Source organism: Eurypyga helias, unplaced genomic scaffold, assembly GCF_000690775.1.
Source record: "Eurypyga helias isolate BGI_N326 unplaced genomic scaffold, ASM69077v1 scaffold12520, whole genome shotgun sequence".
Lineage (NCBI taxonomy): Eukaryota > Metazoa > Chordata > Aves > Eurypygiformes > Eurypygidae > Eurypyga > Eurypyga helias.
The window spans coordinates 95,554-111,175 of record NW_010226608.1 but is presented as its reverse complement, the minus strand read 5'-3'; the positions used below and the strand labels follow the sequence as shown (position 1 = coordinate 111,175).

Genomic DNA, 15,622 nt, shown 5'->3' with positions numbered 1-15,622 from the left:
ATGTGATGTGAGTTTAAGGGAATGACCCCAACTTCCCAAAGATGTTTTTCCCATTCCTGTTCTCTTCTAACCTCCTGCTGTGATTGCCCAGGCGGACACGTGGCCTCAGCTGGAACAAAACAGCCCAGATCCACCTTAGTGAATGGATTTGGTCTGATATGTTCCATTGGAGGGACTGATCAGTTTAGTTTAAAGGGAGAAAAATTGCCAATATAGCCAAACTTGTCCTTTTCCCTCTGGTACTTTTCCTTTGCTTTCCTACTGTGTGAACTAGGAGAGTGCAGTGGGCTGAACTGCTGAATTTTTGGTGGAAAATAAATTGAAGCTGAAACATTAAGGGGGGAAAAAAAAAAAACAAACCCAAACCAGAAACCTCTTGGATTTTCCACTTCCTTGTGAAGCTGGCATGGGGAAGCCCAGGATGACATACTATTTTTTTTATATTAGAAAAAGAGTGGGATCTGTCACTGGGAAGAAGGCTGAAAGGCTGTAAATAAAAACAGGCAAAGAATTGCTGCAGATTATGTTAGCAGGGCAGTGTCAGTAATTAAAGGGAGATCAACACAGTTTGGATTCACGCTAATGATTCATCCCACAGCCTAGGGCAGGCATCTGATTTATTAGGCTACATTCAGGAACAGTGTTGGACTGCACAGGGCATCTAAATATATCCCTCAAGCTGCTGTCTTTAGGTCCCAGTAGTAAGTTAAAGGCCTGTAAGATGAAGGCACAAAAGCTCTGGGTAGTGCCAGGGTTGTAGGGAAGAGCTGCTCCAATCTCTGCGGCTGGTTGCTTGTTGCAGGCCCTTCTGCCCCATCGCTGATCTGCTAGGGCCCCTTCCCCCTCTCCCTGCATCCCAGGTATAAATGTTTCAAAAACCCAGCCCTGGAATGAGACTAAACCAGCTGCAGCTATGGAGTGTGTCAGGCATATCTGAACCTCCTCCAACTCCTTGTTACTGGAATTCCGTGTTTACAATGACAGTGGCATTGGGTTTAACAGACCTGCCTTGGTAGGTGACCCTTTGGACCACGAACACCCCTAGCTGTGAGCCCCAGTGCAGTGGCAGGGTCCTCTGCCATCCACTCCACTGTCCCACCAGTTGCATCCATCATTGTGTCCAGTCCCCCCACTGACACCACTTGGAGCCATGCAGCTTGGAATCCACTTCCAAGCATAGCAGCTGCAACGAAGGGCGCAGTGATCTGAGTAGCAGGGTGGCTGAGGAGCTCTGCCCTCTGCTCACGGCCAGGCAGTAAATGCCTCCAGGTTTCTCTCAGCTAAGCCCAGCAGTTGGAGCCTGGGAGCCATCTGCCCGGGAGGGTGACTTTAGCATCATGCACTCAGCATGAATGTGGATTCTAGTCCCGCTGCCTTATGCCTGACTCCACATCTGTGCCTTTCCCCAAGGTTAGCCCACTTTGTGTCAGCCTGGTCTGCAAGTTCTTGAGCTGAGTTTCCCTCAAATCTCTCAAAACCACCTTTGAAAATGTGTTTCTTCCCATTTTCTGGAGACTCTTCACCCTCTGGTGCTGCTCATTGTTAAACCCTGCCACCCTTCAGCTTACAGCTAGGCTGAAGGCCACACACGGATGGAGACGTGGTACCAGTCAGTGCATCTGGTCTGCACATTGCCTTATGAACGTGAACATGTTAATCCTCACAGCTTCTCAGTAATCTGGGAGGTGGGGATCTTCATCCTGAGAGCAGGATGTAAGGTGGCAGTGCTCAGACCCTGTGTATCCATGTCTGTGAGCACTTCGCTTTGGGCTCCTTTGGAGAACGAGTTAATGCAACCAGGAGAGGCGGAGGTGTGGTCTGCTTCCTCCTAAGTGTTTGTCTAAGCCCTGGGAGTGTAGTTCTCTCTGTTGACTCTGAAGGAGGTGTTGAAGGCACAGAAAGTTTGACGAGGTGGATCACTTTTACAAATCTTCCACTAAGATGAAAACTGTAAATCAAACCTTGTCATGGCTTTCAGGTTGCTGACAGGGCCAAGAAACTCTCAGGTGGGATAAACGTGTATTCAGATCTTTTAAAACCCTCAGCTGCGTGCAGCTTTGCTCTGTCAGATTAAATCAGCAGTGGTTTCGTTTGAGACGGTTGCTGTGTCCCAAATCACAAATCCCAAAGGAAGCAAAGCCGTGTGTCAGAACACATTTGCAGAGCTGAGGTTGTTCAGCATTCAGTTGAAAGATGGGAGGGCAGGGAAGCTCCACTTGTGGAGAACTAAGGTAACGCGATTTACAAGGCATGTGAGGAATGGAAAGAGTTGCATCTCTTCCAGAAGCCACTCCAGTCTATGTTCTCACTAGAGTCCGGTGTCCTTGTTGCCTTTCCCATTTCCTTCGGTTGTATTCAACCTTGGGCTTGTCACAGGCAGCTGGAATAGCTTTATGGTCTACTTGGCGAATATTTATGGAGTATTTCAGCTAATGCTTCTTCCTAAGACAAGGGAACTGCTCAACAGAGCTGAACTGATGAGTGTCTTTCGCCTCAGGCCAGAAATACTTAATATCACATGAGGGAGAACTAAGAGAGATGGAACAAGTGCGTGTGTGTGTGTGTATCTGTGTGTATCAGCTTATTTAAAACCTGGTTAAAGAAGATAAGCACTCAGATTTTGGAACTTGGCGTCCTAGGGCTCGTATTAAGTGAAGGAAGACAATGTTGGAATGGGGGGTTCCAGTGGGGGTTGGAACTAGATGATCTTTAAGGTCCCTTCCAACCCTAACCATTCTATGATTCTATGTTTGGGACTGGCAGCTCACAGCGTGGATTCAGTGCAATGCCACTATCAAACAGCCCCTCCTGCAGGAAATGGAGATGAAAATGCTCTGATTTGGGGTGAACCTCACCCCTCATGGTGGCCCAGTAACCTAATGCATCTCCTCTGGAGTTAAGTGGCATATGGGCTGCTCTCCCTCGTAGGCATGGTGGAAGTCACCTGCACAGGGGGTTGCTAAACCTCTGCAATGAAACAGGACTCCAGAAGTGAGCCAACCTCTCAGATTTCAAGGTCGAAAGGGGACCACCATAATCACCTTACGGAAAGTCTTGAGTAACACAGTCTGGGTTGACCAGTGCCCCTGCACCCAAGGGGAGCATCCAAGAAACCACAGTCTAGACAGGATAAAACAGCAACACTGACGACGCACTGCTGGCAGCTGTGGTATGGGGTATGGTGAGGAGGCAAGGTGGAGGCTGTGTTGTGCCTTCAATGCTGATGTTATTCAGCCACCTAGGATGGTTTTGTGCCAGAAATTACACCTCTCACTTGCTGGATGGGCTGTCCTGAACTGGACAGGCTTAAAATAGGCTATTAGTCCTACTGGTAATTAAGAATTACCCTAACATACCTCATCCCTGGTTTTCTACTGTTGAGTTGTGAGATGATATGGTAAGGTTTCTTATGGGATGTTAGAAAGTAGAGGCAGGTAATAATATATTACATAGCAGGATGTTATCTGCAGCTTGTGAAAGACAAGAGAGACCTCTCTGCTCCCCTCTCCGCTGCCCTCAGGGAGATCCTTCCAGGCTTGTCCATTCAAAGTGTTGACAGGAACAGGGAATTGTTGGATGTTGAGGGCAGGAGGGTGTTTAAAGGCATGTGAGCAGCAGGCTGAAGTGAGACTTTGAAGATGAGCCAACTCTTCTCCCAGCCCTGGATGTGAAGAAGCAGGACGCAGCTCTGGCCTGGAAGAGGGCTGAGGAGCTGGGAGGATGGAGGATGGTCTGGGGATGGAGAAGAGGATACTGATATGCTCTGACTGCTCTTTTGGGCCTTTTTATTCCTGCCTTTGTGTAGCTTTTGAGTGACAGGGAAAGTAAACACATCATTTGTGGTAGCTGAAGAAAAATGCTCTTGGCTGCTGCCTTGGGTGCCAGTGTCACATTTCAGCTCAGACCAAGCTTCACCCACAGCTCTGCTGGGTGGTGAGAGGTTGGACTGGTCTCTGAAAAGATGTGATGCAACTTGCTTGCACCCACAAAGGGGGAATAGTCATCTTTGAAAATGCCTGGGTTGCTTTCTAAAATATCTTTGATTTTCCACAGTTCTGTCGTTTGGGAACGTTGCTTTTGCTGTTGTGGAAAGGGTAAATACAGGATGTTACTGAGAGGGAGGAGACATGCTACATAGAGTGACATGTTGTATTGTCCAATTCTGAGATTGCATTTTTCTGGAATAAGTGGGCCCTCCAAAGCCAGGACTGCCAAACACATCCATGTGGCAGCAAATCTCCAGCTGACTTCACTGGAAGCTACAGGATCTAGGGGTGCTCCTGGGCTGAATTAACTGATTTTTATAGCATAATCTGCTCACTTGGAGATTGCACCCAGGCAGTCACCTTTCTCAGTCCTGCTCCCTGCTGCCAACATCGCTGCTGCCTTGTTTGGGTTCAGACAGCCCTCTCCAGGCTTCCGCCGTACTCCCACAGTCATATCTTGTGCAGGAGATCCATTAGTGGTATGGTGGTCTGCGAGCACTGTTGGTGTGTTCCTTCACCTGTGGTTTTCTGTGGAGTTTGAAAGAGGCTGGAGAGGGTTGATTCAGCACAAGAAATGTGCTCCTTGGATTAGCTCAGCAGCCAACTGGTACATTGACACATGCTGTTAGTTATTATTAGTGTTGTACCATGGTAGCAGTCACAGGATGAGTGCTTTTCAGGGTGGAGGTATCTTTAGGAAGGGTCTGGGAACTCTTCCTTAGGCTGTCAGCACCCAAAGGTTTCACCTGCAGCATCCCTTACATATTAAAATCCCATTTCTGCTGTGCACGAGGCACCTATCCAGAAATTAATAGACCTCTGTCCCCATTAAAATGTCTAGTGGAGCAGAGGGCTGCACTGCTTCAGTGTCTGCCTGGATCTCATACTTTTTCCCAAGCTATGCCTGTGTTTGTAACTATAACTACTGCAGAGACTGGGGTAGATTATAACAGGGCCACACAAAGGGGCAGAAACAGTGCTGCAAATAGCTCCCATGAGCCCTGACCTCCAGGCTTGGCCTTGTTTGCTGGGCCACATTCAGTTTGGGAAAAAACAGTATATTTTTATTGCCTCCAACAGCATGAGAGTTTAAGTTGCCTGGTGGAGGGGATGGACAGCTCCGTATCAGAGGGGAATCTGGGGCCTATCTGGGGTTTTCAAGCTCATGGCTTGTGGTCTCAGAGACTGGCCAGAAGCAGGACAAGGACTGTCGTGGTTTAACTCCGGCTAGCAAAATACCACGAAGCCGCTCTCACAGTCGTGAATGACCTGCGCAATAGCGTCCATGGTCAAGTCCACAGGACTTGCTTTTCAAGGCCCAGGATAGTATTTCAGGCAGTGGCATGGGGCACAGGATATGTTTCCAGCCACCCGGTGTATCCAGGAACACAGCTTTCTAGCAGACACAGTAAAGAGATTTAACCCTTTTCCTGGCTGAACCCAGCACAAGGCCTTAGTGGAAAAACGGACTAATTTTTGACTTGTATCGATTGATAATAATCAGTGACTGATGCAGCTCTAAAAAGCCCTGGCCCTGGTGGCAGCTGAGGAGCTGCTATGTCCTTGCTCCTTCAGGTCAGGACAGATTCTTTTCTAATCATCAGCTGTTTTGTCCACTTTCCACTTCCATGCAGCAACTGAAAGGGAAAATCCTTGTGAAGGGCAAGAAGCTGAGCAGGCAGGAGGACCCTGCTGGAACAAATGGGAACAACAACCTGGAGGCTGAGGATGTCTCTGATGAAGATGAAGCAGCTGAAATCGAAGATGAATCTGTAAAGACCGAGGTACAGCAGCAGGGGAAGGTAAGTAAAAGAAGTAACTGAGTCCTGAAAAGGGGCAGACCTGGAGAGGCAGAAAAACTATAAACTAGATTTTTGCCCATTGCAGGAGGCTTTGAATTCCTGAATAGGAAAACCCCTCTTGTTAGCCTAACCTATGACTTGTGCTGGGAAACCCCTTCCTAGACAAGCTTTGTACCATGCCAAAAAAAAAAAACCCAAACACAAAAAATCAATTGAAACACACTTTTAATATGTTCCCAGCTAATACACTTTTCAGTGTTTTCAGCTACTCACCTGGGGATATGGAAGGGTGAATTGTTGAAATTGCTGGAGCTAAGGATCCTGGTCCTTGCTCAGCTTAATGATCTCTGTCCCAAGTGCAGAGATCTTGCAGAGCCAGCCAAGCATGAAGGTTGTCTTCTACCCTTAAAACAAGGCTGGAGGACCTTGCAGCTGGGACAGGTCATGTAGCATTTATGGAAGGAGTAGAGGGCCACATGTTCAACCTGTATCTGTTTTCCAGACATCTGTTTATCATGGGACCATAATGAATTTGTTTGTTACCAGAGGCTGGTGCCGTTCTAGTCACATTTGGGGACTTACCTGCACCCTCACTGGCCATGTTTTTCTTGGCCTGGAGGAGGAGGGGAGGGAAGAGCTTCAGATCTATGGGGAACTGGTGGCAGGTTATCAAAACAATTGGGATGACTCTTTCTGGGAGGAAAAGGCTGCCCTTTACAGCAGTGTTTTGCTCCCCCATGTGAGGACATTCATTTTTCTGGGCTGCAGGTCACAGTGAGGGCCGTGTCTCTTACAGACTAGGGTCATACATGACATAAATACATTCAGTCCCAATGATGGCAAAGCTGGTTGACGTTGCCTCTGGATCTGCTCTGATCTATGCTCCCCTTGCTGATTTGCTCCCTCTTTGAGGGTCTTATTTCTGCCTCTGAACTGTAGCCAGCAGTGTGTATAATTTTGAAGTCTGTCATTTTCTTTCCTTGCCTCTGATGGGAGCTGGTGGCTCTTACTTCACCCTTGCACCAATGAATGTGGCTGTGGTGTGGGAGGCACCTACGTTATGAGAACTTCCCAGTTCAAGAGAAAAAAAGCTTAAGCACTGTGGAGGCCAAAACACCCTTCACTTCCCCTTATTTTCAGGTTTGCATGCTTGGTACCAGGGCAGTATGGAAAATTCACGGCTAACTCATTGGCTCGGTTAAGAAACTGGAGGCAGCCATTGATGTTGAGATACAAGTGATCATGCAGAAGGCAGCAGAAAGGGTATCTCACCAACAAAGAGAGAATCCATGCAAAGAACATCATGCAACAAGGGTGCTGGGACAGCAAAGCATCTGTTGTGTGAAATCCTCTCTTAGCCCACCGATACAGGCAGATTGAGTTGTTCCTGTGTTTGTAGCCCTAATCACTTCTAAATTGTGATATCCAAGCTGAAATATTAATTCACATAATGGCATGCAAATAAATGCAGAAGGAGAGATGGCCCAGATGAAATAAAATATTCTAGTAATGCTTGGGAAGTCAGTGATATCATTGGACAGGCCAGGATCGGCCTGAGAGGGCAGTGATGGTTTGAAAGGAGGGATTAGCACTCTCCAGGCAGGACAAGGGACATCGAAAGGGCAGCCTGTCCCTTTTCCACCCTTTCTGCACAGGGGTGCCACTGAGTGTTGGTAGTGTGCATCCTTTCCATGTGAAGATGGTGGAGGAGCCCCAGGGGTCCTAGACAAAACATGATTATTACTTTTGAGTATGACTGCAGAAAATCCCCACTAAAATCTTCCTCTCCTGCTTTTAGAGTGACACCTTGAAGCTGGCCAAGGAGCTGTCAGACACAGTTGTCTACTGCAAGAGCGTCCATTTCAATGGCTTTGAGGACCCCAGCCATCCTCGGGCTTTCTACGAAATGTCATCGTTCTCGGAGAGCAAAGCTCTGAAACTAGCCCAGGAGTCTGGTATGTACGTTCTGCCCTGGTGAAGGGCCACCCTCTGTCCCAGTCCCCTGTAAAGGGACGGCTCGTGGTGGTTAAGCATGAGGAAGAGGCGTCCTGATCAAGGGTTATGATCTCTGTGGCTATGCATGTCACTGAGAAACAGTGGGAATAACTCAATATCATAGAGGCTGTTACCAAGAAGAGCAGTTTATGCAGGCAGTTCTCATTCAGCCAGACTCACTAGGCAGAAGAGCAGCATATACAGCAGCATCAAGAAGAGATAAAAGTAGCCCCCATCACTGAAAGGGCCATTTTCTTCTTCTTTTCCTGTAGCAACCAGTTTTATTCATCATAACATCAGGCATCTGAGCCGGATCTACCCTGCAGGCTGGCGGACAGATTCTTCCAACTACAACCCCATTGACTTGTGGAACGTCGGCTGCCAGATCGGTGGGTGCAACTGGGAAGTTGGAGAGGGTTAACCTGGCTGGGTCACCCGTGACCCGGCTGTGGAGGGGCTTCAGCTGAGATAAATCTGCAATCTCAAGCCATTTGCGGGCAGAGAGGCTCAGTGGTCACTGGGAGAGATGAGGTGTTCAGTCAATGCTCGATGGCTTTTCATAGACCTTTTTCTGGCACTCCTCAAAACCCTTAGGAGAACCTTTCCTGCACATTAATGTGCACATCACTGCAGTTTCACTGGAAGCAGAGTTATTGCCATTTAACAAAGGAGGAGGGAAGTAGGAGTTACAGTCACTGAAAGGGCTGCTGAAATCTCTGGCAGAGATGTCAAACTACAGTCTCTACAGCCCTAGAGCAAGGCCGTAACCATAAGGGCCAAGCTGTGGCCCGAGCTGTTCCCTGTAGTCAGAACAGCGCATCATACCTACTCCCATGGCGTTGAGGACTCTGATGGTATATTGATGTCTCAGAGACTGGATGAAAACAAGAGTCCCAGAGCCTGTTAAGTGCATTATGTTGTAGCTCCCACCCAAGACACCTGGGGCAGCGGTAAGTGGGCAGGCTGGTGATGACATGCTTGGCTCACTTGGTGATGCTGGATGTTGGACACGTCCCACTTGTGTCTGTGTGACCCAGACAGACAAGAGAAGCTGCAGATGCAGGGCTCCCTGTCCCCCAGCTGTGTGGACCTGCGGGGGATGGATGTGCCTGGCAGCGTATGAACTCGCTGGGTGCTGCAGCCCCTGTGGGGACACAAGTACCACCCATTGGCCTGTCTCCCCAGCACTGAGTCATCCCTCAGGAGAGTCCCTGGGAGGCAACATCAGGTCCCTCAGGGTACACTAAGGCCAGACCTGCATGCCTTATCTGACCTGAATTCAGTATTTGGGCACATAAAGTTTTTCCAGAAGACCTGAGTACTTGCAGCTCACAGTAAAAGCAGTATACTGCAGTTATTAAAGTCCTGGTTGTAGGTGGAAAAACAGGAGTGCCTTAAAATGCTTTTGGCCATCCAGTATTACAGGGTATGTAGGACCCAGGGCCAGGATAAGTTGCCATCTGTCCTAGAGCTGTCTTAGAAGTTGCTGAAGAAGATAGCATCACCCTTGAGAAGTCAACAGAGTACCCAGGAGGTGGTGGGCTCCATGTGTGTTCCCTGTGTAGTATTAGGGAAACTCTTCACTGAGAGTGCCTCCAGATTTGACATCAGTGCATTTAAAAAGACAGTGGCAAATTGAAAAGAATGCAAGAAACCTCCCTGGTGGTAGGACACCAGTGGTGCTTGATGTATTTTGGGAAGGGGACAATAAAGAGATCGCTTGATCACAGCTTCTGTACTCCTGTGTGGAGAGTTCAGACAGCGAAAAAAACTCTAGTCTAACCAACAAAGGCATCAATGGCCCTCAGGATGGCAAATGGAAATAGGAATATCTGGGCTGGAAAGGAGGTTTTATAATGAGGTTAAGTAGCCAGATAAACAATCTGAGAAGGATTTGCTGGCTTCACTGCAGGAGATGTCCTTCAGCACAGAAATGAATAGATTGATCTCAAAGATGCAGTTGCCCAACCAGGTGACGGAAATTGAGTGCAGGCCACTTTTTGCCCCTGTGACAGGCAGGAGGACAACTGAGATGGCTGTACTGGCTCCTCCTGTCTCTAACATCTGTGAATGCAAGAAATCCTCAGGGATAGCAGACTGCAAGGGTCAGAGTGTATCACTGCTCTTTGAAGCGTGGAAAAGCCAATGTTTATGTCCATGAAGTGCAATTTCATGTGACCAGAATTAGTATAAAGAGACTCCCATTGATTTATCTGAAAGTGACTGAATTTATTTATTTATGTTGCAGTTGCCCTAAATTTCCAGACAGCAGGCACAGAAATGGATGTCTACCAGGGTCGATTCCAGGACAATGGGTTTTCTGGGTATGTCTTAAAGCCGGAATTCCTCCGGGATGAGCAAACCAAATTCAATCCAAAATCCATCACAGAAGGAACATGGGGGACAAAGAAGAAGCTTCTCCTTAAAGTAAGAATAGAAGTCGGAAAATGTCTCAGTAGCATCCACCTTCAGGGGGGGTGTGTAGGTTGTGCCTTCTCCTGATCCCACATGGGAACTTTTTTCCTAACCCTACTAATTTCCCGCTGCTGAGGTCTCTGCTTCAGTCCTGCATGGGGTCTCATCCTCCAGGAACTTACATGTTTAATGGTCGGCACCAGGAGAGTTTAATGACGGTATTCGCTGTCGTTACAGAAACGTACAGGCAGACATGCAGTCAGCAGTCACCACTGGTTTTTCCAAGTGTCATTTGATCACTGTGGGGACAGTTAGAAAAGTTGCCTGTGCTCTCAACAGCTGTTTCAGCTGGGGCAATGTTCATTAGGTGCTTTGGCTCGTGGCAACTCCCTCTGAAGGGTGGCACAACACTGGCTCTGAAAGACCAACACCAGCTTATGGCAACAGGTCCTGCACTCCTGGAGGAGAGGGAAGTTTGGCAGGGAGCCCCCTGGTCATAATGGTGTCCTGACATCTCCCTCTGCTTCCCCCACAGATCATCTCTGGTCAGCAGCTGCCCAAGGTGAACAAAAGCAAAAACTCCATTGTTGACCCGAAGGTAACGGTAGAGATCCATGGTATCCAACAGGATAACAACAAGAAGCAGACCAAAGTCATTGAAAACAATGGTAAGGGTTTTTTTTTTTCTATGCTGTGCTCTCCTGGGACGGTCCTAGAAAGCCATTGCATATTTTCCTCTCTGCTAGAGATGTTTCCGTTTTCCTTTTTCCCGTTGGAGTAAATCTGGCCCAGCTCCTAAAGCTCACAGCCATTTCTGTCACCTACAATAATATTTATAATGTCTTGAGTGAAAGATGTGGAGGGGGTGTTTCAGACCTGCCAGGCCTGTTCCTCAGGGCTGCTCAGCACACCCGGCTCCAAGGCCAGCCCTGGAGTGGATGGAGGGATGCTGGAGGGAGTGTAGCCCAATGAAAAGTGAATAAACCAATGAAAACTTCAATATTGGAAAGGGGCAGCTGCATAGGGGGCTGCATTTCATGGGCTGAGGTTTCAGATATGTAACCATGCTTCAGCAGCTCACCTGGCTTGATGTTTGAAGGTTAGACTTGATGATCTTAAGGATCTTTTCCAACCTAAATGATTCTATGGTTCTGTGTCGGTGGGACTGAAGCAGGGGCTGTGGGCACAGATCAGGCCCCAGCTTGAGAGGCTGCAGGAACCTGCTGGCTCAGCAGCCCTGAGCATCTCACTGTGGCTCTGAGATGGGTTGAAAACCCTCCATAGATATCTGTACAGTGAACCTGCTGTCCTGGAGCCAATGATTTTCCCTCAGCTTTCATGATTTCTGCTACCGTGGGATCAGCAACACTGTTGTTTTCCCAAGGATGAAGGGGGTCAGGAGCAGATGTGTGTTATCTGAACAGTCCAGTTGATTTAATTCCGTGAAAGTTCATATAAAGTGCACCAGCCCAGCACAGGTATTTTTCTATGGCACTGCTGACAGGTCCATCTCAGGACCGTCAGGGCCAACTGAAAGATCCCTGCCTCCTGCCAGATCGTCCACAGACCCTCCATGACCAGCAGGCTTGAGCTGATGTTTCACAGTCCTTGAGCTTCCACGCTGCACAGGCTGGGCTGACCCGGGCAGCAGGATGTCAAACAGGATGTCCTCTCCGCCTGTTTGTTTCTGGGGAGTGGTTTATTGAAAGTGCAGAGAGCACCTGCCGTGACTGGAGAGAGAGCACTGAGCTTGCTCTTCGTCTCTCATCAGATGTGACGGTCTTGCTTTGTTTGCTTTGTGAGTCTGGACAACAAGGCCAAGTGCCAGGTCCTGCACCTGGGTTGGGGCAATCCCAAGCACAAGGACAGGCTGGGTGGAGAGTGGATAGAGAGCAGCCCTGAGGAGAAGGACTTGGGGGGACTGGAAGGTGCCCCTGCCCATGGCAGGGGGGTTGGAACTGGATGATCTTTAAGTTCCCTTCCAACCCAAACCATTCTGTGATTCTATGACGTTCCTTTTCCATAACAGAAGTGGGGCTAATCTGGCTGTCTCGGACACTGCTCTTATACAGGGAGACATAAAACATTTTGCCCACAGCCTTGATGATGCTTTTTGTAATCAGGCACTCTGCATTAACCTTTCTTGCAGACAGGGAAACTGGGGCACATGGTGTGTACTTTGAGCACTCAGTGAGGCTTAAGGCCCCAGAAGGCTGTCACAGCACAAAGGCACAGCTCTCCTCTCTGCTCTCCCCTGGTTTAGGGCTGTAAAAATTTGCAGCTGGTCCAATGGCAACCAAAAACATCCATATATCAGCCAGCGAAGGGCCTGAGTTCACCTCCTTCCTGCTCCTCGCTGCCCTCTGGGACCATGGTGCTGAGGTCTGCAGTAAGCAGCCTGAGCTGAAGGAGCACCTCTGCTATGGGGACAGGCTGAGAGAGTTGGGCTTGTTCAGCCTGGAGAAGAGAAGGCTCCGGGGAGACCTTATAGCACCTTCCAGTACCTGAAGGGGCCTACAGGAAAGATTAGGAGGGACTTTTTATCAGGGAGTGTAGTGAGAGGACAAGGGGTAATGGTGTTAAACTGAAAGCGGGTAGATTTAGGTTAGATAGAAGGAAGAAATTCTTCCCGGAGAGGGTGGGGAGGCACTGGAACAGGTTGCCCAGAGAAGCTGTGGATGCCCTGGAAGTGTTCAAGGCCAGGCTGGATGAGGCTTGGAGCAACCTGGTCTAGTGGAAGGGGTCCCTGCCCATGGCAGGGGGGGTGGAACTAGATGGGCTTTAAGGTCCCTTCCAACCCAAACCATTCAGTGATCTATTAATACCAGGTAGCAAATCAGTGTCAGAGCTGGGACCAGTGGTTTTGGCACCTCCTAAGACCTGTGGCCTGGGTCAGATTAGATTGGCAGTCAGGCAAAGTCTCCATCCATTTACAAGCATCTCTGGCCACCGTCTTTATCTGCCAACATCTCTGACCTCCATCCTTGCTTGTGAGCATCTCTCACTCCCTTCCCTGTTTATCAGCTCTGACGTCCATCCTTGTCTGTCTTGCCCAGGCTTTAACCCAAAATGGGATGAAGAGTTTACATTTGACATAGAGATCCCTGCACTTGCCCTGGTCCGGTTTGTGGTGGAAGACTTTGACATGTCAACCAAGAACGACTTCATTGGGCAGTACACCCTTCCCTTCACTAGTCTGAAGCAAGGTAAGGCACTGCTCCCTGTTCCTCACAACCACTGAGCCCTTTGGGAAGCTCCAGTGTCCTCGATGAGCAGTCCAGATCCATCACACCTTCGGTCAGAACAGGCCCTCTCTCTGGGGTACGGGCAAGATGATAAAGGGTTTATTGGGCAGCTGTTAACACTGTCTCTGGGGACAGGATCCTCTTGTAACCAGTGCCCTTGGGAATGTTGTGTTACCAGTGCTCAAAGCCGTGCCTCTCAGACCTACCTGTTCTGTGGGGTGCTGGGAGCTAAAGGCTCTGAGACAGGGAGATGTTTTTGCAGTGTCTTGGCAAATGTGACCAAATACTGTCCCAAGCTGCACTAAAGGCCACTTCCCATCTGTGTCTCTGCTTCCAGGTTACCGTCACATCCATCTTCTGACCAAGAATGGAGACCCGTACTCCTCCTCCACCCTCTTTGTGTACATCAGCATCCAGGACTGTGATTAGCAGCTCAGCTCTTTCAGGGCACAGTGAACCTCATTCCAGACTTAGAAGGAATTCAGCGTGTGAAGGGTCTCGTTAAATCCCCAGTGCCCCTCTGGAGCAGCACATGGTGCCCCATGGGACCCCTGATGTGAAATAGCCATCAACCTTCTCCATCCTGCGTGCTGGAAACATCCTAATGCTGCTGTTGAGATTAATCCTTTTGTACCTGTTCGACCGATCCAGCTATGTTTTTAGTTCACTTTATTTAGTGTGATTTTTTTAAAATTCTGCTTTTAGCGAGACGATAGGGACTCCTTTTTAGCAAAATACAGCTCTTGGGTTGGGTTCGGTCAGACATCTGGACAAAACACCCAACATCTGTGCAAGAAAAAAATCCACCCTGCTGCTGAAATCAGTGGCCAGATGCCAGGTGACTTCTTGCAACTTCAGATGTCAACCATCTTTCACCGTATGAAGTCTTAAACGGGGACAGAGTTCTCTTTATCTGTTACAGATTTAAAAAGAAAGCTGCACTACAAAGGCCCACGTTATGTAACTTGACTTTCCTTTTGTATTGTAATAAAAAATACATGAACGGCACTCCGCCTGTCTGCCTGGCTCTCAGCCAGGTCGCTTTGCATTCAAAGCCTCGTCCTGCGAAGAGAAAAGAAGCTGCAGAACGGCACGTTTTGCCTCAAATCCAAAGCGAAACCCACTCAGAGGGACGTCGGAGAACGTCTTTTGCCGACGACGGTAGAAATAACACTCAGCTGACAGTAGGGCTTTTCTTTATTGCAGTAAAACTTTCCTTGTTCGTGTTTGTGTAGAAAACCATCATTTTTTAACACCGGGGAAGTGGCAGTAGAAACCATGGTATACCTGAGCCTGGTCCCAGTTGCGCCGCGGAGGAAACAGCACAAACAGACGAGTGTTTTGAACAGCAACACAGTATTTATGGCAAAAGGTGGTTTTTCTTCAAGTACAACTACAGAGTTAAGAGAATGTTGTTGAAACGGAATAATATATGTTTTGAAATGCCAACTCTGTTACTAACAATATGTTAGACTATTAAATGTAAAAAGAAAAAAATTTGGGAAAAGTCCAATTACGTGTCAGTATTTGCTGCTTCGTTTTGAATGCAACGCACATGAAGTTGGAGATGGGCCTGCTGAATTTCTTGAAGGTACTGGTCTTTTGGGGGTTTTGCATGCCTGATGGTGGAGAGGATGGGCTGCTGCCAAAGAGGTTAATGTCCTTTTAAACAAATTCCAGTTCACTCACTCCCCCACCTATTTTTAATGTCCAAAATAACCTGGATTTAGTGATTCTTGGACCTGCGGCAAAACTGGGTTGCATTGAGTCCTACCTGGAGTTTGTTATGCTGCAGTTGTCATTGCTGGATCCATTTATTTTTCCTCTTCACTAGAGTTTTGTGTGATGATGTAAGCCATTGCCAGATTAAGCGTGAATTACGCCCAAAACTCAGGGGCTCCTATTGCAGCGGCTGAAAGGGTTCGGGAGTGGCAGGGGCCACTGAGGCAGAGCGGGGTGTCCTGCAGTGACATGGGCTCGCCCTCGGCTCCCCTGGGTGATGGGGCACGTTTTAGCAGGAGACGCATTTGAAGGCCGAGGCTGGAACATCCTTGATTCCAACTCAAGGATAGCCCAGGTCTGGTCCCTGCTCCCAGGATGCTCTGAGGAGCCCTGGGATAAAAAGCATGAACGAAGGGTGCCCAAGGATGCCCTTGACCGTGGAGAGAGCTTGTCCCAC

General features: G+C 48.5%; 1 protein-coding gene across 1 annotated transcript in view; it reads left to right on the top strand.

Moving 5' to 3' along the window:
• Window positions 1-14,174, top strand: part of PLCD1 (phospholipase C, delta 1) — a 45,329-nt gene extending 31,155 nt beyond the window's left edge. Inside the window, exons 9-15 of the mRNA XM_010153806.1 lie at window positions 5,621-5,788; window positions 7,587-7,743; window positions 8,056-8,172; window positions 10,032-10,210; window positions 10,734-10,866; window positions 13,255-13,404; window positions 13,781-14,174. Of these exons, the coding sequence (XP_010152108.1) occupies window positions 5,621-5,788; window positions 7,587-7,743; window positions 8,056-8,172; window positions 10,032-10,210; window positions 10,734-10,866; window positions 13,255-13,404; window positions 13,781-13,872 (996 nt within the window). The 3' untranslated portion in view covers window positions 13,873-14,174. The remainder of the gene's footprint in view (window positions 1-5,620; window positions 5,789-7,586; window positions 7,744-8,055; window positions 8,173-10,031; window positions 10,211-10,733; window positions 10,867-13,254; window positions 13,405-13,780) is intronic.
• Window positions 14,175-15,622: the final 1,448 nt, after the last annotated feature.